Source organism: Myotis davidii, unplaced genomic scaffold (genome assembly GCF_000327345.1).
Source record: "Myotis davidii unplaced genomic scaffold, ASM32734v1 scaffold49, whole genome shotgun sequence".
Taxonomy (NCBI): Eukaryota; Metazoa; Chordata; class Mammalia; order Chiroptera; family Vespertilionidae; genus Myotis; species Myotis davidii.
This window is the reverse complement of record NW_006300375.1, coordinates 3,527,111-3,552,846: the sequence shown is the minus strand read 5'-3', so window position 1 is coordinate 3,552,846 and position 25,736 is coordinate 3,527,111. Positions and strand designations below refer to the sequence as shown.

The 25,736-nt window shown below is 35.8% G+C and overlaps 1 protein-coding gene across 1 annotated transcript in view; it reads right to left on the bottom strand.

Annotated features, from left to right (window-relative positions):
* The window catches only part of CACNA2D1 (calcium voltage-gated channel auxiliary subunit alpha2delta 1), a 319,906-nt gene that overhangs the window by 71,554 nt on the left and 222,616 nt on the right, over positions 1-25,736 (bottom strand). The window contains exons 9-11 of the mRNA XM_015572696.1: positions 25,536-25,635; positions 11,109-11,267; positions 5,883-5,987 (exon numbers count right to left, since the gene is read on the bottom strand). Of these exons, the coding sequence (XP_015428182.1) occupies positions 5,883-5,987; positions 11,109-11,267; positions 25,536-25,635 (364 nt within the window). The remainder of the gene's footprint in view (positions 1-5,882; positions 5,988-11,108; positions 11,268-25,535; positions 25,636-25,736) is intronic.

The window sequence follows — 25,736 nt, the reverse complement described above, 5'->3', positions numbered from 1 at the left end:
AAGAGTGTATTTAATAAAATTAAACTAAAAACAAACATCAGTCCTTACTAGCCTCAAACTCTCATAATTGGTCTTTAGTTGTTTCAAAAACCAAATTTTCTCTGAATAGAGAAATTATAATTCCAATAATATAAAGCTGATACATCAAGTCTGCCTTATTTGATCAGAGAAAACTTTTAATTAACAAATTTTGTTATTTGAAATACATTACTGATTTGTTTCTTATAATATGCAAATGATTTATAACTTTATCCTATACTGGACTTCTGCTAATCTCTTTATTTTGTTTTGTTTGTTGAAGAATAAAATGCTTGTCGTCAATTAAGATTTTTCCAAAGCCAGAGGGTCAAACTATTTTAAAAAATCATAGGAATTTCTCGTTTCCCAGCAGAACACAGTTACTGGAAACTGTCACCTCGACAATTATCAGTTACCCAGAGTTCAAGTTTAATTTGCATTAGGCAAATCTCCAAGGAATAATGGAAATGAGACTATGAAGAAAGAAAGCCAATAAAACTAAAATAAAAACTTCAGCTATCGAAACATATTAGAGAAATGATGTCAGAAATGCGTTTTATTAATTTACTATGTGTACTAAAACTTTTGGCTTTACGCCTATAAAAATAGGAGATTAGACTGAGTATTTTAGAAGAAAATTCTGCAGTGGTTTCCAGAACTCACAAAGATCCCAGAATCCAGAGCATTTGAATAACCCACATCTCTAGTTTTATAGTATTATAAAGTAAATAAAAGTGTCCAAATACCCCTTTCACACTTTATTTTATAAAGCCCAATGATCTGAAAGGTACTTGCAGCCTGCCAAATTTTGACAGCTGAGTTTCATCCATCTTTGTCTGTTAAAGCTGTGGGAAGCATGTCCTTCAGTGGTAAAATCCTGTTGTCCAACAAGAAGGAAGGCTCCTGGGTGGGCAATGATGACTGGCATAGCCACAAGGCTGCCCAGGAGAAGAGAGAGACAGAGGACCAGCCAGGCACATTCCACAAAGGGTTAGAAATGTGGACTGTAGAGCATTTAAACTCTTGACTCTGTCACTTAATAGCTGTGAGACTTTCAAAAAGTTACTTTAACTTCTCAAATTCTGAATTTCTAATTTCCAAAATGGCAATGAGGATGATAATAAAAACACTTTTATCAAATGATTAATCCAGTTGAAAATAAAATGATACATGTGAAGCATTTATATTATATGAAAAATTGTGAGCTCTGTACATATTAGCTACGGTAATGAAGATGATGGTAATTATAACAACAGTAACAGTGATGATAGAATGTCTTCTGTAGTCAAACCATCAGAATTCAAAGAGGTAACGTTTCCCATTAGCGGGACATTAGCCTTTCATGCCTCAAAATGAACTTAAAATTCCTCAAAATAATACCTTTCTAAAAGAAAAAATTTGGCTCACTCTCTTACATTTAACAATAAGCTCTAAATAAAAGAGTCTAATATTGTCTAAATGTCATTTTGTTCCTATGAGATATGTCTGTACGGAATTTCCGAGGGTCTGACAGAAGCAATAATTTAATGGATGTTTGTTGGATTTAAGTTAACAATATGAAACAACTTTAAAAAGAAAAATGAAATGCAATAGTCATCCACTTTTATCTGAAAGAAGCAGATATTTCTTTTTCTCTCATATCTTACATGTGGGTGCATAACACAGATGCATGACTTGGGATTTTGATGGTATTTTTAATTTATAAACAACAACTATAATGAATCACCCTTACATGGTCAGATTATAAGGAAGAAATTTTGAGTTCCCCCGCCTTCTGCCTTCATTTATAGTACTTTATAAAGAAAGAATAAGTTACAGGCCCATTGCATTTCCAAGCAATTTGTATCTCTGCAAAGACTGCTGTCAGCTGAGATATCAGAAAATAAGCAATATAGTGATTTATTTCAGATGTTATTCTTGAGTAAAGCCAAATACTTTACTGACACTAATAATGAGAATCCTCATGAAAAACTATGTGTTGGACTGATTAGGGTCAATGGAAAAGTGCCATTGATACAATCATTTTTATATAAACTTAAATCCTCCCTACTTATAAGATGATGTGTAAGAATAGACCGTCAATTTTACTCCACATTCCAATTATAAGACAAATATTGTTTTAAGCGACTTCCCATTAAAAGAACAAAGCTATGAGTTTCTCCTGACATTTATGCATTTCTTATGGTTTACCTCAGGTGCATATTTATTGCATATTTACTGATATCTTGTATGTCAGTAATCATGTAGCAACTACTGTGTTTCAAGCACTGTGCGAACCACTAAGGTTCAATGGTTGGCTTATGAATTAACAGAAACCCTACCTTATAATAGAGGGGAGTTCAAATTAAAGAGTGAACAAATACATTCGTCAAATTAAAAATGGTAATATAGCAGAAAGAAAACAGAAAGAAAAAAGGATGCTGACATAGAGAAAGCTAAGGGCGTTTCTGGGGGAAGGGGCCACTCTAGAAAGATTGGGTGAGGAAGACAGCTACAGAGATATATTGTAAACAGAGTTGTTCATCTATCAATAAGGCAGCCACAGAAAAAGGAGAACGGAATGCCTTTTCTGATATGAAGTTTTAACACAAACAATGGGCAATCCCAAATGCAGGTGATACAGTTCTACCTAGAAATTACTTCAAGTGCAGTTTCTATACTCTAATATTTATGCTATATTTTACACTGTCTGCTTAATTAATACTTAACCTCATTTTTCATAAGATTTGTTTTAGATATTAAAGATTATAAAATACATAAAGTAATATTACTCAAGACTGAAGGAAATATATCCTAAATAATAAAGAGTTAATATGCTAATTAGGCTGATGGGGGAATGACCTTCCAGAAGACCAGTGGGCGGAGTTGGGGCCCAGAGGCAGTGGGGACTGTGAGGGCCAAGGCAGCCAGGGCTGAGTGGGCCTACTCTTGCACAAATTTCATGCATCAGGCCACTAGTCTGATAACATTTTCCTTAGTTTAGGTAACTGTCAACATTAACTTTATTCAGAAACAAATGTAAATAAACCTGTTAAAGAAGAGGACACAGTCACACACACACATGCACAAAACCTGCCTTTGATAATCTCTCTATAGGCAGGGCCAGTCTTACAATGCAATTATTGCTTTCAGCTATCCAGTAACTCTGGTATAAAATAATATATTTGATTTTATCAACAAGGTATAGTTCCTGTTCTAACGTTAAAAATCATTTGGAAACTGTTGAAAGTGTCTTTTTTTTTTTAAAGAAAAGTTTTATTACAGATATTTTAGAAGCAGTGCATTTGTTAAATAGTATTAAATAATTTTACACATCTGGCCCAGCCAGTGTGGCTCAGTGGTTGAGCATCAACCTATGAAACAGGAGGTCACATTTGGTACCCAGTCAGGGACATGCCAGGGTTTCAAGCTCAACCCCTAGTCGGGGGCATGCAGGAGGCAGCCAATCAGTGATTCTCTCTCATCACTGATGTTTCTGTCTCTCTCCATCTCACTTCCTTTCTGAAATAAAAACACATTAAAAAATTTACACATCTGAATGCACTCATTATCATATGTTTGAACATTCATTCTAAAGGCTTTATTCTTGCCTGATGAAGTAGCCAGGGAGAGACAAGAGAGAAGGCAATGAATTATTTTCCATGAATAATTTTCCCTACCATCTGTTGAAAAATTGAAAATATTCACTGTTACCATATAAAACACATACACAGAGTCAGCCATTTGTGATTTGCTTTAAAATTTTATAGGGTATAGATTATATCTCGCTACTTTGGATTTGATAGAAAATTAGGACATACTTTTTATTTAATTTAAAAAATAATGTATCTATTGTCAGAGGATTAAATTTTATAGCTATGCATTCTTTATTTTGAAAATTATTCCCCATCTATCATATGCTTTTTTCCACTTGTTCTCATTCATTTACTAGTTGTTTTGAAATACCCACTTTATTAGTTTTGACTGCCTTTCATTTTTTAATTCTGAGAAGTAAGCTAAGAATCAGAGAGCAATGTTCTAACTGGCAAGACAAGCTTAAATGTGTGATGTTAAGCAACCCCTTTGCTATTCTACAGAAGGGCCACTATCTTAATTTTGCTGGGCCTGGAAATTATCTTTCAGCTCTGTGTCTGGTTTTACTTTTCTTTATTCATTTGTTTGGACTCTCTGATAGAGTTCATTTTACTTCTGGCACCATTTTTAAGGATGTCTCGTACACATGGGTGAGCCCTAAGGAATGGCATTGCGGCAGGTAAAGATTAGAAAGCGAATTCATTTTAATTTGAAACAGCTGTGTGAGGAGATTAACATGGATTTGGTTTTAAAGCTGTACCTATCTATAATCCCCCAGAGTAATACATTTTGCTAAAGAACCCAAACATTCTGTTCTAACTCTCAAACGTTTTGGCCTCAGTAAATTGTGCTGTGTATCTGTAGCTTCATTCATCAGTTCTCCGGATGCACCTCATCACACCTACCTGGGTGCTCTGAGTGATTTCTGGTGTCAAGTGGATGAAAAATGATTGTAAATGAAGCATTTAGCAGCCATATTAGTGTCAAGCAAGAGGGTTGGGAGAAAAATAGCATTCAAAGAGTAGTTTTCAGATTTTTTTTCAAAAGCTAATCAAACTTTCTTCATGACTATAATTTTGGTATTTTTAAGCTACAAATGAACTTCTTGTTTAAAGAGTATATTTTAAACAAAGTTATAATCAAATATAGACTTCTTAAGAGTACTGAAAATGTATATATCTAAAGCTATCAAATTTCACTTTTAAACATTGGTCATTTGAAAGATCATATGGCTAGTGAAATTCTGAGTTGATAATTTAACAAATATTAATTGAGCAGGTATGGAATTGGCCTATCATACATATCCTTAGATGACAAAGATAGATAACTATCTTCCATATCAGGGTCTGTGGGCTGCAAATGCCTTAGACAGGGTCACTAGGTGCATGGAAGATTGGAAAGTTTGAATGAGGAGAGGAAGCCAGAAAAGATTCTTCAATTCATCCACAACAATGTGAAGATGGTGGAAAAAAATCTCCCGTATACAGATACATACTATTTTTAATATATAAAATGCACACATATATGCACACATATTGTCCTTGACATAAACAATTAAATATGTAAATGCTATTTGAACAAAATGCAAATACTTTCAAAAGTAGAACTGAATTAAAAGTGTTTGTTGGTCATCATTTATTTTCATTTTGTAGTTACAGAACATAGGAATACCAGGAGATGAAAATGTGTTTGTTTAACAAAGTTTTCCCATGTTAGAAAATAAGGAAACTATTGAACTTCAAGAACATCTTAATTTTTATGTTAAATAAAAATAAAATTTATTTAAAAATCATATAAACTAAGGGCTAATTACTGAATTTTCAAAGTTGCTCTGGTATTGACAAAAGATATGTGTTTTTAAGAGAAGTGCATGTCCTTAAAGCACAATAGACAATATATTAACAGAAATTCAGCAGTATTGCATGTGAGAGGTTCATTAGTTTTACAAAAGTAAATGTGATATGAGTCATTTAACGTGAGGTGTAGCATGTCACAAAATGCCTTTGTTAAAAAAAAAATGAGCTTGGCAGTTGTGGCTCAGCGGTTGAGCATCGACCTATGAACCAGGAGAGCATGGTTCGATTCCTGGTCAGGACACATACCTAAGTTGAGGGTTCAATCCCTGGTCCAGGTGCCTATGGGAGGCAAATGATCAATGTTTCCCTTTCACATTGATGTTTCTCTCTCTTTCTCTCACCTTCTCTCCCCCACCTCCACTCACTCTAAAAATCAATTAAAAAATATCCTCAGGTGAAGATTAACAAAAAAAAAGATTGTAAAATTGCACTCACTTTTCTGTCTTTGTTGTATTTGGCAAATATCTCCTGGGCTCTCTCCTCCCCTCCATCCGTGAACAGCATGATAATCTTATTGCAGTTAGCTCTGGAAACATTATACTGTAAAGAAAAGATTAGATATATATGTATATCATTCATAATAAAAGGTAGAAATATAAAGCATATGAAAGAGCATGAAGAGGATGCAAGTAATTAGTAAAATATATGCCCAATATGTTTATCCTAAGAACTGGTTCCTGGATCAGTCCAGGCCCATCCCCTCACAGAGCCTTCCCTTCAGCCCCCACCCCCACCCCAGACATCCTTCAGGTCTTTGATCAAATGTCACCTAATCAATGAGAACTTTCCCAGAAGCTACATTTTTAAATTGCAATCTCCCTCCCAGGCTGTATTTCTTCACAGCATTATATATTGGGTATTGTATTTGCTTGCCCATTGTTGGCTTTGCATAATTAAATGTCTCTAGACCACGAGGGCATGAAGTCCTGTCTGTTTTTGTTCAGTGTCTTTTTCTTGCCTAGATAAGTGCCTAGAACATAATTTCTCAGTGGTTAATTAATAGATTTTAAATTAATTAATAGTTATGCTGTCATCCCCCCTATAATTTAAGCCAGAAACAATATTAATAAAAATTGTTCATACCCATTCACATATATTTTTAAACCATTTACAAACATTTTTCCTCCCTCCCCTCCTTCATTCTACTTTATTAACTTTACATTGCTGAAATTACAAACTCCTAGTTGATCCCTAACACCCAATGCTCTTTCATCTTTGTAAATGTTCATACCTATTCCCAGAATAACCTCTGCTATGTTCTCTCAACCTGCCACACATATTCTAATCCTGAAAGACTCAATTCCTAGTGTAAATCTCTTGAACTTTAAGGTCCCAAAAGAGTCTATCATAGGAGAACGATGGATGGGCACCAAAAGACCCCTCTCATGAATGTAATTTAGGAATATGGGCTTCTTTGAGGTCGGAGACAATAATGTCAGTCTTTTTACTATTGTAAAGTGTGTTTCTGTGTTAAGTGTTGAATTTAAAATTAATTTATGAATGCTCATCTTCTTTCAAAATGCCAACCCCCTAGCCAACCTAGTGGTATCAATGGAGATACACCTAATTTATAATTTTAACTTTCTGATAGCCATGCTAAAGAAAGTAAGAATGTCTGAAATTAATTCTAACAATATATTTTACTTAACTTGGTCATCCAAAATATTATCAATTAAATACGAAATCAATGTAAAAATTCTTCAGATAACATATACTTTTACTTTCATAATAAGTCTTTAAATCTCAGTTCAGACCAGGCATATCCCAAATGCTCAACAGCATATATGATTGTGGTTACCATATTGGACAGCACATTAACCTGGCCCTTAATATATATATTTAAATCATTAATTATTCTTCACTGTTTAAGCTGTTGGAGGGCAGTGCTCTATCTTATTTTTTAAAAAGATAAACCCCATTTCCTGTTGGACAGGCTAAGAAAAACAATATTTGTTTTATTGATGAAAAAAATCCTGTTTCATAAAAATCTCACCCCATTGACTAGGCATTAGAATACTGGCAGTTAAAGCTTTCATCCGAGCATCGTGAAAACACAAGAACTGACTAAAACAATTTGTCCCATTCAAACATGGTTCTTGTCTTTGAATGTAACTGTCTAAAAATTTGACTATCAAAATACTTTGTGAAAGGTGTTGAAATCCCTTAACTAAAATTAATTTCCCCAATGATTTGTCTTTTTTATCTGTATATTTAAAGTGGGCAAAATAAATATGTATTTAAAAGATTATCTCATAAAAGTGATAAGTAAAATTTCTACCACAGGACTTAGTTTCCTTAAAGTTGCAGAGCTATTTTACCACTGAATGCAAATATCAATGTAACTTAGCACACCGGGCGCTGCTGATCTTTGTATATTGGTACAAATAAAGTAATAATAACCTTTCCCAGGAAAGAGAGATTAGGACACACGAAAATGCAAATAAAATGTTTTGTTTTCAACATGATTTTTCCTAGAATCAGCCTTCTCAGGACTTTTGATAAAGCAAAGTACATCACAGGAACTTTTCAGTGCATTTGCAATAATCTAAAGAATCACACAATCACACAGTCACAGAGTTATGCCTGACTGGCTTGTAATGAATTAAGTAAAATAAAGAACATAACTATTTCAATATGTTGATTTGCTTTAATATATTATTTCATAACCTTCTTTGCCATATCCCTGCATGGCCAGTACATAGAGCAGCATCTATGCTCTCAATAAAAATGTTTTAAAAATTGCATCTCAATGTATTTGGTAACATTTTATGAAACGCTACCTGAAGAATAATTCAAACCTTAATTTAAGGCTTACTATGAGGAAAATGATATGTCTAATTCTATTTGATGCTTGCTTCAGTGATCTCCAAGGTAAACCTTGCAAGGATTTACAGAAAAACAGGGAATGGCATTACATGATAATAAGAGGACTAGAAGTGTTTGAAATAACAAAATGTGCTTCAACTGTGAATAAGGCAGGCTGTGACATTTGGAAAATTACTTTAAAATGAAGAAGTGCATACCTAAGGGACATGTGGAAAGCAGAACATTTGAGATTTACTCCAGGAATGACTGAGACATATTAAAACTCCTTTACAATGGTGGTAAAGGCAGCACCAGCGGCCAAGAGAAGTACAGTTATATTTTATCAGCAACTAGCAATGAATCTGGGAGCTAATGTGGCTTCTCTAAAGAGACTGCCTCTGAAATCCTACCTTAGGCTTGAGACACCTTAGCATTTCACAAGTGAAACCTGAACAAGAGGGAAGGGAGCAGCTAAATGAGCAACACTGAGAAGAAGAACGAACCTGCCAATCTGGAAAACTCGATTACTGACTCAAGAGATAAATAATTATTAGTTTTCAAAATAATATTCCTTTTCCATAGAAAGAATATATCTGAATCTAATGGCCAATTACATTTGAATTTCAAAGTTTGAAGTTGTCATATTTTTATTAGTGAACATACATCATGTAACAAACATGCATTTTTACCAAATATAACTTCCCTTCAAAACTGCAGTGCTGAACTGCTTTGCCTTTCTGTCTCCTTACTTACTTATCTAACAGCATCTAACAGTCAACACAACTGAAACTGAGCTCTTTCTGCCCTCACCTTCCCTCTATCTAGATTCCTGTGCCGTTATCTACTTAGTAGCCTTGTTAAAAGAACTTAGAGTCACCCAAATCCCTCTTGCCACTCAGCAGCCTCTGTCCCTGGTCCAGTTACCCTGTCACTCCTAACATCTCTTCACCACTGTTCCAACACCAGGATTCCCACCATAGCTTAAACACTAGTTAGAGCATGTCACTTCCATACCATTACCATTTGGTTGGCTCCTAAACACTCCATTAACTGACAATTCATGATCTTTCCATTTCCATCACTGCTCCTGTATTGCTATGCCCCAGCCATGGCCAAACAGCCCGTAATTCTCGCAAGGTTCCATGTCATCTGGCATTTGTCCATGCAGTTCTATTTATCTTAAACTAGAGGCCTGGTGCATGAAATTCATGCACTTGGTGGGGTGGGGGGGTCCCTCAGCCCGACCTGCACCCTCTCACAGTCCGGGAGCCCTCGGGGGATGTCTGACTGACAGCTTAGGCTCGCTCCCTGTGGCAGTCGGACATCCTTAGTGCTGCTGCAGAGGATGTGAACCTGGCTTCAGGCTGAGCTGTGCTCCTCCTGTGGGAGTGCACTGACCATCAGGGGGCAGCTCCTGCATTGAGCATCTGCCCCCTGGTGGTCAGTGCGCATCATAGCAACCAGTTGTCCCACCGTTCAATCTATTTGCATATTAGCCTTTTATTATATAGGATGATTTCCCCTCTCTTGGCTACCTACCTAGATTCTACTCACTGCTCAAAAGTCTGTTTTCAAGGAAAGGCCACACCTTCCCAATCCCTTTTGGGTAAGTTGAGTTCCTCCTCCACGCTGCTCCAGAAACACACTCTGAATGCCCCGTGATGGCCCTAACTCATTGTACTGGGATAATGATTTACTGTATGCTGGAGCTTCTCAAGAGCTGATGGTCTGGAGTATTTCTAGAATTCCAGCTCTGGCGCTGTGACAGGAAATTGTGAGACACTCACAAATATTGGCCGAATGAACAAATGAATGAACCAACTGATCAGACATCTCATAACCTGTTTAGAAAGATTCACTTAGGGAACATCAAAGTCAAATTTGAGGAAAAGATCACCTGTAAGGGCTTTTCTGATTTAGCAAATACATTAGGAATTATCTGCTGATTCTGTACCAGCCATATACTAGTTGTTAATTATAGGACTCATGATCTTAACTCCAACACCAGCCCAGCAGCTTACATTACACATGAGGATTACTGTGTGTCAGATCCTGTAAACAACTCTGCCCACAACCATATGATGTACATGTGATGGTGACCTCCACTGTATAAGAGAAGAAACCAAGGTACAGAGCGATTAGGTCCTCAGTCTCAAACATAGTGAAAATACTGTCTCTTGAGAGGTACAAAACTGAATGATAACTCCTGCTCTCAACTAGTTCAGAATGAAAAAGATGGCACAGCCATTTGAAAATACAATCCACAGTTTCAGGCAGCAGGCTGTCCGAGTCCAATAGTCTAACTGTAGACATGGATGGGTGATTAGTTGAGGGGAATCTTCCCTGCGGAATTCCTGCTTGGGACTTATCTTCCCTCTCAGCTTACTGTCTACCATTTTGACCTTTCTGTACATTTAGGAACAATTAAAATACCCAAAGTAGATGTTTAAAACTAAAATCTTTCCACCAACCATTTGATGATTAAAAAAACAAATTTCCAAAAAAAATAATGTAGCAATTGATAGAAGGAAAAATAAATGATATTCTAATTATGCCAACTAAGTTTTAAGTGCTTATGCAAAATTAAATTACCTTATAAATATGTTTCTAAACATATTCTGAAAATATGATAGAAGATCTAAAAGGACAAGAAAATATGAATTTTGTATACCTTTTAAATTTGAATTTAATGATAAAAGTAGTACAAAGGTTTCTATGGCCTGGACACATCCACTTTTTAAACAAATGAAAAAGAGCACTGTTATCTAACCCAGAGAGCTTTAACTATCAGGATATTAAAATTCAGCAACTGCAATTCAATAGTGAAAAAGAAAAGGGGATGGTATTGCTACTTACATTAAGCAGCTGTTCAAAAGCAAAGCTAAAGCCCTTCTTATAATCTGTAATCCCTTTGGCTGTGATATTATTCACTGCGTCTTTTAGTACTTTCTTGTTTCTTACATTTGCTTGTACAAGGTGCTGAAAACAGCTTACATCCTGGGCATTGCTGTTAAACTGAAAAAGAAAAAACAGTGAACATATAAATGAACTTTAAATCAACCATGTAATTTTCTTTGAATTTATTGTTTGTAATTCTCAATCCTAATGCATTGCTTTCTCTTTGGGGAAAAAAAAAGGGTAGAATAGATTAGTAACAAAAGTATACTGAGGATCAAGTAGTAATTTTCACCTAAGCCCTGAAGTTATACTGGAACTCTGAGCCTGTCACTTACCTCCTGAAGCCTGGTTTCCCTGATTATAAATTTGGGATTTGAGTTATATACAGTCCCTTCCAGCTCTCAAATTTTATAAGCATTTTTACAAAAAAAAAAAAAAAAGGAAAGGAAGAAAGAGAAGAAACCCAATAGATAATGAAACGTATTCAGAATCCAGAAATGATATGATGATGCCTATGCAGGATAAGGGAGAAACTTATGCCTATGCAGGATAAATATTTTACTCGTGCCTCATAAGGAAGAGCTAGATGGAAACATAGTACACTGGGCTAAAGGAAGAGAGGTTTCATCATTTTGAAATTTGAGAGTAGAGTCTTCCTATGGGGATTAAAACAAGAAATCTGAAAGTGTCAAGAACACCTGGTAGCTTTAACTATCACTACAGAGGTTCTATACAGAATTCAGTGAAACCTGGAGGCAAGCAAAAGACAAGAGAACACTGCAGAGAATTACTGCTATTGGTGATGTGTCCCTGAGCAACAAAGTGGAAAGGAGAGGATAGGATAAACTCCAACCATACATGCCCCAAACTGAAAATTTAAGAGTGATCACCAATTTCACCAATCACTATAAAAGGTATTCACATAACTCATTGGATATTTCCCAAAAAGAGAAGAACAATAGAAGTAACTGCAATAAGATCCAGAATACTGATATGAGTAGGATCATCCTATTATTTATTAACTCTGCCATTTGTATAAATCCCTCAGACTCCTGGGGTTTAGACTGTCACATCTGCAAAATTAGGACAATAAACCTACTTGCTAAAAGATAGGGGGCTGGTCAGGTAAAAGTTTGAAAATATTCTCAGATAAAAAACATAATTAAATGATTTTAATAGGTGGATAACAAGCCAAAACACAAAATTTTAAAGTAATTATATATTCTTATAAATATAATGCATCATTCTTTTTCCTCTGAAGATCAATGAAGTCTTGTTATAAGGACACTGCAGTTTTCATCAATCCATTAGGCAAACATTAACAGGCAATATTATATGTTAAGAATTATGGCAGCTGATAGTTTTGTGCCTTCAGACAGTATGTAAACTGGGCTTGCACATATACACACACGTTTGCATGTGTGTAAACACTTATATGGTATTTACTATGTGCTGCATTTACTATGTACTTTATAAATATTTATCACTCCTCTTAGCAAATATCCTATGATTAGTATTACTATTATCCCTGAAGAAACTTAAACATAGAGAAATGAAATAATTTGTCCATAGTGGCAAATAAGTGATAGAGCCAGAATTCAGACTAGCACTGTGACAGAAGAGCCTTGAGATTTCAACTATTCCCACATCACCTCATAGTGTGTTACAATAAATTATGATTACTTTTGAAAAGGAAATATAGTATTATGATTTAGGAGACACTGTCAGGGGGTAATATCCTATTTTGAATTGTAAGCAGTTAGGGGAAAAATTTCCCCCCAAAAATGGCATTTCCTGTGATTCCAGAGAAATGGTTTACTGAAGACTATTGAGGAAGAACATTCCAGGCAAATAGAACAACATGCAAAAAGGCCCTGATGTGTTGGGGTGTTGTGGGGATGGGGGAGCCTTTTAGGGAAATATAAAGAGGAGAAGTTTAGCCCAATCACATATGAAGACAAATGAGTTCAGGGAAGGAGAAAGGGGCTAGATCATGAAAGGCCTAATGGAAATGCTGAATAATTGGGATTTTCTTTTGTCAAATGAAACATCATAGAAAGATTTCAAGCCAAATGCTAACTAGTATAACCTAGAATTGTAAGAGATCACACTAGCTGTTGTTTGGAAAATATATTTAAGGTGATCAAAATTTAAAGGAGGGGGGAATAATTAAAAGGCTGTTGCCATAACCAAGCTGAACATAGAAATTGGCTTTCTTATTTGTGGGAATCATCAGAAAAGAAGGGATTCCGGGTCTATTTTGGAGGAAGAATCAATAGGTTGTGGTGGTGGATTGGGGATGTGGTTTAGTAAGACTGTGGTATGTTAAATGATTGTCAGATTCTGACATGGGCATCTGGGTGGCTGGAGAGCTGGAGGAGCAGCTAGAGGACTTACAGGGAAGAGAAGCACAGAGTGCTAGTGAGGGTGAGGTTTCAATACGAGTGAGATATGCCAATGGGGATGTCAATAAATCAGAACATTTAAAGCATGAGGTTTACTAGTAGAAGAAGTCTTGGTTCAAGTTAAAAACAAAACAAAACACCTTCATCATAGAACTTTGGCTTAAAACCATATAAATTAAAAGTAGGGGAAAGAAGCCATGAGAACACTGAGTAAGAGTTATGTTCCCATGGAGACAAGAAAGAAAGAAGGCGATTGGACTGTCGTGGATGATGAAAGAGAGAAAGAGTCTCAAGAAGACGACATTGCAGTTCAGAGACAGAGAAGATGAGGACTTCCTACTGAACTCATCCAGGCGGTACAGGCTGAACCGAGTGGAGTGCACTGGAGAACCGTGGGAGGTGAGAGCACGCACAGAGGGTCACCTCAAAGCGCCTGGGTGGGAAGCAGAGAAGCAAGAGAGCGAAGTACCTGTGAGCGTAAATCTGGGGGCAAGGAAGGGCTTCTCTAAAATGAAGGGTCACTAGAGAAGAGAGGATTGATACTAAAGAGAAAAGGAGGGAATGAGGTAGGAAATGAGGGTGTCCCAAAAATGTATACGCATTTTGAATAATTATAAAGGCAGTGCTGATTAAACTATATTTCATTTTCAAAAATGTAATAGAATCAGCTGTTAAAGCGTGTATACATATTTTGGAGCACCCTGTAGAAAAGAGGTGAAAAACAACGTTCTTGTGAGGAGGGGAAGGAGGGAATACAGCTGGCAGCTGTAAAAATGATCCTTTAAGAAAACATGTGTTGACTTCCCTGTTCTAGGAAAGAAGAGTGGGAGCCGAGCACAGATAATGGGGGCGCACAGATAATTGGGGTGTGTAGATTGGGTGTTGAACAGATGACAGTTACTGTGTCTTTTGTCCCCAGGGAACAATGAAGCAAGGTCATCAGGGAAAAGGAAGAGAAGAGATGGTTTGGAGGGAGTGGATATTAAATAACAAGTAAAATGTCCTGCACAGGTGCTCTGAGTTCTTACCTTAACACTGAATAATAAACCTCCGATATATTTTACCGTTGTCTATAAATCTGAATGTTTTGACTCCGATGACCTCGTTCGTTACTTTCCAGTCTTTGACAGTGTGACACCGTCTTAATCTACATGTTCCATTTTGAAAATAAAAGAATGTGAGACTGTGGCTGGTGTGGCTCAGTGGGTTGAAGCGCCATCCTTTGTACCAAAGGTGGCAGTTTGATTCCCGGTCAGGGCACATACCTCGGTTTTGGGTTTGATCCCCAATCAGGGCGTGGCCGATCAATTTTCTCTCTCACATTGATGTTTCTCTATATGAGTGTGCATGTGTTTATGTGTGTGTGTGTGTGTCTCTCTCCATTCTTCTAAAAGTCCATTTAAAATAATATTTTTTAAAAGAATGATAATTTTCATGTTAGAAAGTAAAATAATAATTTTCCAATATATTAATAGCAAAATGTTTACTTTAGAGAATTATTAGGTATAGTTATAGGAAATGTTATTAACTGATTTAGTTAAGCCATACATCATAAAATTATGCTATGCAGAAAATGAGTATTGAATAATGTATAGACTTCAGTCTTCTGATTGGCCCTGACCTGCTTTTAAACAGAAAAGTGAAACATCTCATTAAAGCACTTTCACACAAACTGATTAAATGTAAATTTAACTCATTAAATACAAATTCAGTGTGTACATCAGAAAGACTACAATTATATTCATAATAAAACTCATAAATAATGCAAGAAAGAAATTACATTTAAGTCCTTATAGCAATTCTTATTCTCCCAAGGAAAGGGATGATACATTTTAAAAGCCTAAATTAGATCAGTATACATTTTACAGACATCTGATATTCATCGGCTTTTAGAACAGAAAAATAAACCAGGTTTATTTTCGTGAACTAAAATTGTAGTCTTCGGTAACATGTGCCTATATTTTATTTTATAAATCACATATTTAATATGCAAGCCACATGTATATTAAAAACTGGAAGGCAGAAGTTTAATAACATAACCGTATAAAACTTTGAAGTAGTTTTATGGTGAGTGAAAATAGATTTAAGGAGCCCTGCTTTTGTCATCTATTAATTAAATACTTCTTTAAAGATGTATTCTTCACTAACCCTACAGAGTCAGAGATTCAAGCTAACATCACACTGATTCCTTTCCTGATCACCCAAAATCCAAGCAAGTAGGCCCCTTTTAGAACTGCTGAGCAAAATCTCTGTGAGCGTCTGAGACAGAGAAAGTGTGTGGGGTAATGTGAGCATCTGGCTGTAAATCATGAGGGACTCTGCAGCGGTGTTCTGGCACTTGGACAGTCTCTCATTTCCCTCTCTCACGTACCCTGTTCCTCCTGCCTACAACACTCTGCCCCTCCTCTACACTCGGTTATCCCACTTACCTCCACATTCTTTCCTTAGCAACGGCTTTCATGACCTTCCCTGCCTAGGACAAATCATGCCATAATAAGCTTTCCTAGGCCTAGATTTATTTTTTATAGAACATATCTTAGTTATAATTTCATATTTCTTTGTACGGCATCTTGAATGACTCTTCCACTGGACTAGAAGCCCACATGGTCAAAGAAAACGGCCATCCTATCATTGCATCCTCAATGTTAGGTATATCATACGGATACTATAAATATTTACTGAATATATGAATGGAATTTAAGAAAACTAGAAGATGGTCCAAAATGCTGATCAATAATCAAGATATAAGCCTATCAGTGTAGTGACTATATTTTAACAGTGTAATGTGTGTTTATATTTCTCTATTCTTAATCATAAGTAGTCTTTCCAAACAGACACTATTAAAATAGTCAAATGAAAATGAGTGTAAAACACCTAGCATAAAGTAGATGCCAGCACATAGATGTTAAATCAATGGCAACTCTATCCTTTAAAAATTTATTTTAGTAAAAACATCAGTATAGTCAGTAGCAAAATCAGAATGGATTCCTAGATGCATGAGATTCAGATAAACAATACCAGCTTATTAAACTTTAAATAAAGTTCACTAACAGGCTATACCCTATAACAAGTGTCCCTCAAACATTAGTTTAATATTTAGACATTCTCTGAAATAACCATGAAGAGTAAACTTCACAGAACCTTCCTATTAAATATCACAGTCAAGTACACCCATCAAATTAAAAGATACTCTAGGTCCAAAGCAAACTCTTAATTTCTCAAATGAGGTGTCCTAAACTCTTGGTTTTGTGAAGGCTCTGTTCTGTGGCCTCTACTGAATAAGAAACCATTCTAAAAAATATTCCTGAGAGCAGCTCTGCTGCCCATTGGATTAACCTGGCATACAAACCATAAAATGTTGGCATGGCCTTGATATACACCAACAGTCAGAGAACACCAAGGTCCTGGAACGTAGCCTTGTCTAGGAATGGCACCTGTAATCCACCTTCATGGAATACTGAGTTTCCCTTTGAAAGGTTGGTGGGATCACAGAGTTTTACCCTAAAACATTAAGAACTAAAAGTAAAATCCCAAAGGGAATATTCTTCCACTTAGAACAGCAGAGAAAGAGAATTGGCCCATTTCATATGTGTCTGACCACTCAGTATGTCTTTAATTTCCCCTCCTTCACCTCATCCATGGATTCTATACTCCTAAAAACTCCCTTTAGGGTACTTTGTCATAAAGCATTCTTTAATGGGAAAATTGAACATAATTTATAATTCCTTGATTTTTGAAAAATGGTTCTATATACAAATTATTCCTTAGAACATGTTCTAATGATATTTTCTCTCTCCTTTTTGCATGTAAAAAATAAAAAAAATAGAGGAAAAGTATGGGCTCAGGCTGTGCGGTGGATCAGCAAAACACAAGAACTCAAATCCAGACCAGCCTGCTTTGGAACATGGGTATTTTTTTAAAATTATACAATATGAATAAACTTCTTAACATAATTTAAATTAGATAAAATAATTAATTAAATGAATTACCTAAATTATGTACTGTAAACAATGCAACTTTGCATATTAAGGAAGCATAATTACAAATTATGGTAACAGAAGTTATCCATATTTTGGACACCAGAGGGCGATGCAGGAAAAAAAATAAAAGGAAAGTGAACACAAACTGTGATCTTGAAAATACTGGTTAACTTTTATTCCTATTTAAAGTATGGTTTATTTATGTTGATTTTTTCTATTTTTAATAGGATGTTTGTAAACTAGAAAATATTATAATAAAATTGTTATAAAATCCAGAGAAAATAGCTGATAACACTTATCCATACACATAGGTTCATATTCCCAGTTCAGAATCACTTTAAGGTTCTTTATCTATTGCCAAATTACTTTCCAGAAATACTGAATCAATTTACAATACTATGTATAAACATCTTACTTCACTTTCATAAGCACTTATTACTTTAATTGCTAAATTATAAGTAAAGAGGATAATCCAATATTTAAGTACTTAAATTTCCCGGATGGCTAAGAAGTAAAATTTTTCCCATCTATTAATTTTCATATAATCTGTTAAAATGTAAGTCTTATTTTTCCATTCTGTTGATTAGCTTTTAATTTATACCTATTTATTATGACTTCTTAATTTTATGCTTAGAAGACATAAACTAATCAGGAAAATATTCATTTATGGCCTTTACTAATATTTGATGATTTTGCTACTTATTTTACATTTCGGTATTCAGTCATGCTGGAATTTATTTCCCCCAAAAGTATGAGGTGACAATTACATTTAGATGTGTGTTTTCTCAAATAGCCAATTTTTTTTTTAATAATTATTGGTTTATGATCCATTCCTTATAATCAATTAAGATTTAGATACATTTCTAGGATTTTTAATCCCTTTACACTTTCCATCATTTCACCAACTAATTTTTAATATTAATAAAAAAATTAGCCAGAATATATTGAGGATAACAATTGTGCCAAGCTTTACATGTATTAATTCAATTGACCTTCACCAAGCTTATGGTTTTAGTTTTAATACGATTTACATTATAAAATTGAGAAAATGAGGCTTAGAATCACATACAGCATCCAAGAGTCAGAGCTCTACTTCTAACCCTAACTCTTGTCTATGGTGTCTAATCATTTTCCATATAAACCAGAAGAGTAAGCTGTCATACCCTGTCACTTTTTGATCAGTTGTCGTCCCTATTGAACTTTGGAACTGTTTTTGGTCAGATTAAAATTGCATTTACAAATAAACTTGAGAAAAATTTACATATTCACTTGAGTCAGTTTTCATTCCAGAAAGAATGATTAATTCCACATTTATAATTGTATTTCCATTTCAACTACTCTACATATATCTCATATATTCTTTCCTTTAAAAAATATTCAGATCCTAAATATATTATTAAAAGTACTACTAGGTAATTCATTAGATTTGCTAATGTTGTAAATTTGATTTTAATTCTATTATTAAGCCCTATTCTGGGAAAACCAGAAGATGTGGTCACCCATAGTTGGAGACAACGGGAATATCTTTGCTAATGGCACTCTGGGACTTGAACACTCTTGTCCTCAAATTGATGTCACTGTCCCCAAACACTGGCTGCTGTTTTGTGGTTTCTTGGTTCTACTGTATAAAAAAATAAATTTTGATAAAAAGGTTTCCACTTTTTAATTCAATTTCAGAAAAGCAGGACTAGTTCAGAAACGGCTACTAATAAGCATCAATAGCCACATTTTATTAAATTCTCTGCTCTGAGCTGTAGGTTCCTCCTTTCTGAAATAAAAGGGAAAACTCCTCACATTTTAAAATCAGGTAATTAAATCTGATTTTTTTTTAACTCTCACCAGAATATATGTTTTTATTTTGTAGAGAGACCAGAAGGGAGAGAGAGGCAAAGGGGGAGGCAGGGAGAGAGAGAAAAGGAGAGAGAAACATTAACGTGAGATAGAAACATTAATTGGTTGCCTCCTGTATGCTCCCCTGACTGGGGATGGAAACTGCAATCTAGGTATGCGTCCTGAGCAGGAATTGAATCCACCACCTTTTGGTGTATAGGACAATGCTCCAACCAACTGAGCCCCGCCCAGAGCCAGATCTAATCATTTTAACTATCAGAAAAATAATTACATAAATAAATAGGAACAATAAATTCTATATGTCAAAAGAAAATGGTAACAATAAACTAATAAAAATGTTGATAGCATTACCAAAACAAAATTTCTGTTTGTCTATAATTATAAATGATAGTCCATCAAAAATGTTGTTTTCATTTTTAAAGAAATATTCCAATTAACTTAAATCATAACATGCTCAAAATTCAGTCTACTAACCTTTGTTGAAATAGTGAATAAATTTCTGCATAAGTCCCAAGTGTCATTTTAAGATATTCTATTTGCATTTTGATACAAAGTTATTAACATTACCAATAAGTTCTTTTAAATATCTGGGATAGCATCTGGGATCAACAAAAATATACCAACAAGATTTGAAGGAATTATATTCAATCTAACTCAGTTCCATTGGGATCAAAATATACATTTGAAATATACACATCCAAAAAATTTGTACTTTTGATATGGTATAAATAAATAAAAATAATAAATAGATACCTATCGATAGAGCAAAGGTTAAGCAGGAAAGATTTCATGAGGAGTGAAAAAAATTTGAGGAATATATTTTAAAGGGTACAATAAACATGAATCATTTAACAAAATATTAGAAAAGTGGGGGAAATCAAATGGCAATATTTGTATCTTGAAATTTGGAAGAGAACGTAATATGCAAATTGTCACTATAACAAAGCCCCTTATAATGGAATATATGACCAAGATTTGCTGAAGTGGGATTTTGCTATTCAAAAATTAAGATTTAAGTCTATATATTTGCTAATAACTACCTTATTATACTATCACTTTATACTTTATTTTCTCTTAAACCTGCTAAATAATTAAATAGCAAATATGATAGTTTAATTTAATTAAAATAACTATGAGCTACCCTGCTAAGGCTATAGCTCAGGTTAGCCCTAGCCAACCTCTTTACCTTTACTTAAAATTAAATGAATAAATGTACTTTGAAAAATTTTACCCAACATGTAATGACATACATCTATGCTTATTGGGCATGGAGTCTATACCTAGTCCTTCAAGCCCCAGAAAATAAGTCAATAACTGTTATTTTAAAAACAATAGCTCAATTTTAAAAGTATTCCCTCTTCCTCTCTTTAAATATTACTTTCTTATTTCTAAAACTCCAAATGCAACTAATTTTTAAGTACCAAAGCCATCTTTCTTGTACCTTATAATTAATGGAAAAATATTTACCATGCTTGTCCACACCTTCTTATAAACTTTCCTTATACTTCCAAAGCAATTGAGTTATCCTCTAGCAATCTCTTTTTTTAAATTAAATAACCTTGATTACTTGTCTTGTTATATAATCCCTAAATTTCTCATTTCAGTCTTTCCTTCATAGTCTACAATTTCTTTTGGGTATAATTTAGATGAAGATAATTTTTAAAGCACCCATCTTTACCTTTAAAAGTAGGTAAAAAGAGGGAATTTCAGTTTTTTTAATGAGCTTAATTTTACTCCTTCTTCCTGTGTTTTTTTTTTTAAAATTTCACCCTCACAAAAGCAAATGGCTACAAAATAAAAACATTCATAAACATCCATTGTATTAGTAATTCTATGAAGTACCAAGATCTTAACATCTCAATCATGAATAAGCATGATTAGTTACAATAAGGCCCAGGCAGATGCCCACTGGACTCTGCAAAATGTGCCTCCCTGATGAGCCCCGATTCTCTGGTTTTCCCACTGCAGAGGAATCACTTGGGAGACTTGCTAACTGCAGATTCTGGATCCTTAGATCAGGGGCAGAGTTTGAGATTCTGCGTTTCTAACCAGCTGCCAGGTGCTGCTCATGCTGCTTGGCCACTGGCCCCACTGTGAGAATCAAGGGTATAAACTATAATATTCTTATTTGTTGACATGAGATATGAGTCAACATAAAATTTTCCTGAAATCTAAACGGATGACTATTTTATAAGACGTGAAATGACATTACTCTCCCAGAATTCACTTGTCAGCAAACTGCAATGGCATGGCAAGTATCTTTTCTTTTACTCCAGCACTGGCAAATGCGGGCCTGCTTGGGAAGGGTGTAAAAATAACTTTCAAATTTAAATTGTGAAACAACTGACAACTGTGCTCATTATCATATGCAGAAAAGTTCCTAAACCGAGAAAGCCGTTAGGCATACGTTAGAAGGGGGCAAAAAAGTTCTAAGCTCATAGGAAAAGGAACAATCCAAATCGTGTCCCTTTGCAGATATGTACAATTGCATATTTCAACAAACCCCCCCTGACATTAGTTGGTGTTTAACTATCAGGTCAAGAACTGGGAGGTGTCTGAGATTTCATTCTACTTTTAAGCTAAGTAATTAGTCTTCTACCACTTTATAGATGCTCCAGTGGTCGGCAAACTCATTAGTCAACAGAGCCAAATGTCAATAGTACAAGGATTGAAATTTCTTTTGAGAGCCAAATTTTTTAAACTTAAACAATATAGGTAGGTACATTGTTATTAACTTAATTAGGGTACTCCTGAGGCTTAGGAAGAGCCACACTCAAGGGGCCAAAGAGCCACATGTGGCTCGCGAGCCGTAGTTTGCCGACCACAGTTCTAGCCCAAGAAATACAAGTCCTCTGGTGAGAGACAGAAGGCAGGAGTAAGCAGACTGAGACCTATTTGCATCCAAAACCCAATTCCCACAGGGGATAAGAGAAGGGCCAGGTCATCCGCACTGGCCATAGATGAGTTTTGGGCATGAGACCCAAAAGAGGAAGCCCTGAGCTTACAAGGGGCTGCTGGCAGGCAGCCCATCATCCTCATCAAAGGGAGACCATATCTTAACGACTCGGCAATGTAAACCTCTTCTGGGGGAGAAGACAGCTCTACCTTCACTCTCCTGGAATAGACATAAAGCTGAGCAGGTTGGCTGTTAATGCTTAGCTTTGAAGAAATGTGACGTATTCATGAAGAACTGTCTCCCAGCAGTTGGTAGAAAAGTATTAGAAGAATATGATGGTAACAATAACAACAATTGCCATAAGTAAGCATTTTGCATATAGTGCTCAATAGCTTTTTGACAAGTTAAATATGATCTGTCCTTTTCAAAGAGGAAGAAACAGATTCATAAGCCTTACATAACTTGTACAAGGTCATGTAACCAGTCATTTCAAAGGTTATGCACAATCCCTATGCAATTCCATGAGTACATCCAAGAGGCCGGATTGTCTGAGAAGAGTGGAAAGTGGGTCACTTCACAAGAGGTGAGCCTTGCTAACGTGGCCATCAGGTCAAGATCATCCCTTCCCCAGCTCCTACGGGGCGGTGGTTCCTCACTCCCCATTTCGCACTACATATAGAGACTGTCACTCCTAAAACTGTTGTTTACTGACCACAATCTAAGCATGACTACAATCTAGGTAAAGTGGAGAGTTTCCTTTAAAAAACAAGTTTCTCAGCCCTGCCCAGTTGGTTCAGTTGAATGGAGCATCATCCCATACACCAAAGGGTTGATTCCAGGACGGGGCACATTCCTAGGTTGGGGGTTCAATTGTCAGTGGTCAGGGCCTGTATGGGAGACAGCCAATCGATGTTTCTCTCTCTCTCTCTTCCCCTTCATCTCTCTCTAAAATCAATAAAAACATATCCTTGGGTGAGGGTTAAGAAAAAGTTCTCTCTTACAACTAATAGCAAAGATATTATAAGGAATTATATTTTGATTATTTCTTCCTGATGACTACTCCAGGACAGCATTTTTAAATACACATGAGTTATAAAGCTTTCTGGAAGAAAATGCACTCAAGGAACCTTGATACAATCTTGATATTTGCATCAAATTCTTAAGTAAGAAGCTATGTGATTTTATGGAAATATATGACAACCTTGTGCAGTTGCTAACTTTTCACAAATTGCCCATAATCAGCATACATTTTCCTTTCATTATCCACTAGCTCACAACTTTATTCCTAAAACGTCAAATTCCCTTACTTTCGTAAACAAATTCCACTCCCGTGTCAACATTTGAAATTTTGCCTGTAAATCAGAACATGCTATAATTGAATCGCTGCTCCTATCATCTACCACTTACTTCTGTCAAAACATATAACTGGATTAGTGAGAAAACAGCTACATAATGCTTGCGTTTGAGCTTTGCCTAACAGCAGGCTTCTTTTCTGTAACCAAAAAGCAGCGCTGGAAACAACAGAGTCACTAGGAAATGACACAGCATTCACTCTGCATCTCCTACAGAATTTAAGCATCAAAATTTCTGTTCTGAAACGAAAGAAACTTAGATATGACAAATCTATACTGAATTTACGACTTTCTCTTTTGCGATGTCAAAGATCATATTTTGTTAGCAACCACCACAATGGCTGTGTGATAAACAGTATGTTTATGTACAAATGAAATAAAATGACTGTCTTTTCTGATCACTTTTTTGAGAGCTACAGACTAAGTGGTGAGGTAACACACGGGGTCAGACAAGCGAAGGTTTCTAAGGGTTCATCAGAAGCAGAAAAGATCTGGACATGGACGGTGGTGCCACATGTTATTACGGGCTGAATTGTGTCCCCCTGACATTCATATGTTGAAGTCCCAACCCCAGTATCTCAGAATGTAAGAGTGTCCGAAGATAAGAACTTCAACCAGGTGATTAAGTTAAACAGGCAGTTAGTTTAGGGACATGTGTCCTTATAAAAAGAGGAAGAGACACCAGGGTCTGCACAGAGAGGTGGCTATGTGAAGAGGCAGCAAGAAGGTGGCTACTGCTAGCCAAGGAAAGAGAACTCAAGTGAACTGACTCTACTGGCAGCGTGACCTTGAACTTCCGACCCCCAGAACTATGAGGAAATTCATTTCTGTAGTTCAAGCTATCCAGTCTGTGGCATTCTATATGGCAGGTCCTTCAGTCCCACCTTGGAGACACCACTCTGGCCCAGATGAAAAGAAGTCTCAATAAGAGGTGTGAGGGGCTCCTTGTATAGCTGGGCTATTTAAACTATGGACAAGCTCCAATGTATTAACCAGAGAGTTAGTTATATCACGCATGGACATTTTTCAGGGGGTTTTGCTTCATTGATCCTGGGTTCCATTTATCATAGTTACCCTTAGCCAGGGATATCATGCTAAAAGCACTTCAGGACTAATCCTCTTCCTCTCAGTAAATATTAATCTAGTTACCTGGAGCTCTGATTGACAAGGATTATGCCCCCCTTTTACTCCCCAAGGTGCCCTCTGTTAAGGGAGGCCATGTGCTTGAACTTCTTCCTCCTCCCAGTGGTGTCAGAGACAAAGCCATTCTCCTGTGTTTGATACAAAATGACCTCCCCACAAATTCCCCTTCCCTCATGTTCATCTCTAGGAGTACATCCACTTCAAATGTGAAATTATATCCACTAGTCACCAGCCATGGCATTTTTTGCCTCACTTCTATGAATTAAAATGAGACGTGGTAACGTTTATTTTGTTCTATTTCACTTGTTTCAGAGTCCAGTGCACTCTATGAATAGGAAGGTCTAAGATGGTTCTGGGGAAATAAAACTCTAAAAGAAGCCCATTCAAATATCTATTGGTTCGCCCTTTAAATTGAAAAATAAATTTTATTAAGAGTTACAATGATATCAATGAGTAAAAGGGTTCATGTCACCTGGTTAAGCTTCTCTGAGTAAAGGAGAATATGTGTAATATTTTTCCTTCAATTACTTTGTGGGTAAAGACTTAGACATTCAGAAAGGACCTTGGTGAAGAAATAAAGGAGAATTAGTAACAGGATAGGAACTGTTCAGTGAGATAGTCTTGTAATAGATCAGAAATATCTCAGCCTGTCTATAATACAGCATTACAGAGTATTTTAAAGTCACAGGAGATAGAAATTGCAGATTTAATTCCCCCAAAACGGGATGACCAAAGAAGTGCAGTCATCTTATACTTACTGAAGCTACATTCACAAAATCATCATCTGAGAGGGTTTCCAACATTTCGGAGACAGATGTTCGGATCAATTTAAGTGTCAACCCACTAACACTTCCACTCCTATAAAAAATGGGTGCATGCATGTTAATGACCATCTATTTCATCAAAATCAGACACTTTAAAGTAAAGGCAAGTTACCTACTGGTTCTAGATCGTTATAT